The 1,123-nt window shown below is 38.4% G+C and overlaps 1 protein-coding gene across 1 annotated transcript; it reads right to left on the bottom strand.

Moving 5' to 3' along the window:
- Positions 1-355: 355 nt before the first annotated feature.
- LOC139526662 (cyclic GMP-AMP synthase-like receptor 1) lies at positions 356-1,123 on the bottom strand. Its single transcript, XM_071321823.1, has one exon. It carries the CDS (start codon positions 1,121-1,123, stop codon positions 356-358), a length of 768 nt encoding a protein of 255 aa, XP_071177924.1.

Genomic DNA, 1,123 nt, shown 5'->3' with positions numbered 1-1,123 from the left:
TCCCTAAGAAAGTCTTCCGGGTTTTCCAAAAAAATACGAATATCCTGTTGAACATTGCCAAACACTTGTTTGTCCTTATTCTTTAACAAATTGATCCCTGTGTGGAAGTATACAGGAAGGTTCCAATTCCCTATGAATTTAATAAGCAATTCACACATAGACTCAACTCTGACAGCTAGTTGTTCTTTAGTCCAATCCGATTCATCCGGCTGATATTCACATTCCCAGAAATAAATGTTTTTGATATGGTACGAGGTGAGAACCTGTTTTGTTCCTTTTGGACACCAAATTTCACGCAGTTTCTTCATTATTCGATGACTTTTATTTCGGCATGTTCCCGTTGTTTCCGTGCTTTCTAACAATTTTTTTCACATGTGACGAATGATAAAGACCAATATTCAGGATCTTTAGCAACCAAGTGTATACCTTCATCTTTTAAATCTTTAATCTGTGTACTAGATGGCCATCCGACCCCTGGTCTATGCCAATTAAACTCTGGTCTGAATGGAAGGTGTGCTTCAATAAGAGGTGCGAGGTCTACACTTATTGGTTCTGCTGCAACATTGGGATCAGCTATCGTCAATGTCACGGCAGGTGACTCAGATAATCGTTTTGCATCAACATATTGACGTATACATGGTTGCTTAACAGTTTCACTGACTAGTGCTTTAAATCTTTTTTTAACTTTCAGTGGTATTATGTGATAACCAATTGTCAAGCAAGCAGGTCCCTCATTTAAACGTTTTTTATTCCACTCGGGTATAGTCGCTGAAAAGTTAGTAACGTATTCCCCAACGGGTGCTGGCGGTAGTGGACTTAATGATTGAACCACCTCCTTATTCCCATCGAATTTATAATAAGCCGGTGTCACGGTTGTCCAACCCCAATATGGTTCTGAGTCCAACACAATGCTATAATCAAACTCGTCTGCTCGAGACACTTTAAGACGGGAATAGTAACTCACGACATTCAGTTGGTGAAGTTTAAACCGCTTGTCCTTCTCATGGACGTACTGAACAATATAATCTATGATAGGTTTGACAAAATCAAGAATCTCCTTTGTTTCATCTTTTGTCAATTTAACATTGTTTTTATAAAATGTCTCCAACATTGTATTATCCAT

The sequence above is a fragment of the Mytilus edulis genome, chromosome 6 (genome assembly GCF_963676685.1).
Source record: "Mytilus edulis chromosome 6, xbMytEdul2.2, whole genome shotgun sequence".
NCBI lineage: Eukaryota > Metazoa > Mollusca > Bivalvia > Mytilida > Mytilidae > Mytilus > Mytilus edulis.
The sequence above is the reverse complement of the archived record's forward strand: the minus strand, read 5'-3'. Positions and strand labels throughout refer to the sequence as shown.

Bases quoted from the DNA above. Each gene is read 5' to 3' on its own strand.
- LOC139526662 (XM_071321823.1), bottom strand. From the start codon at position 1,123: ATGGATAATACAATGTTGGAGACATTTTATAAAAACAATGTTAAATTG.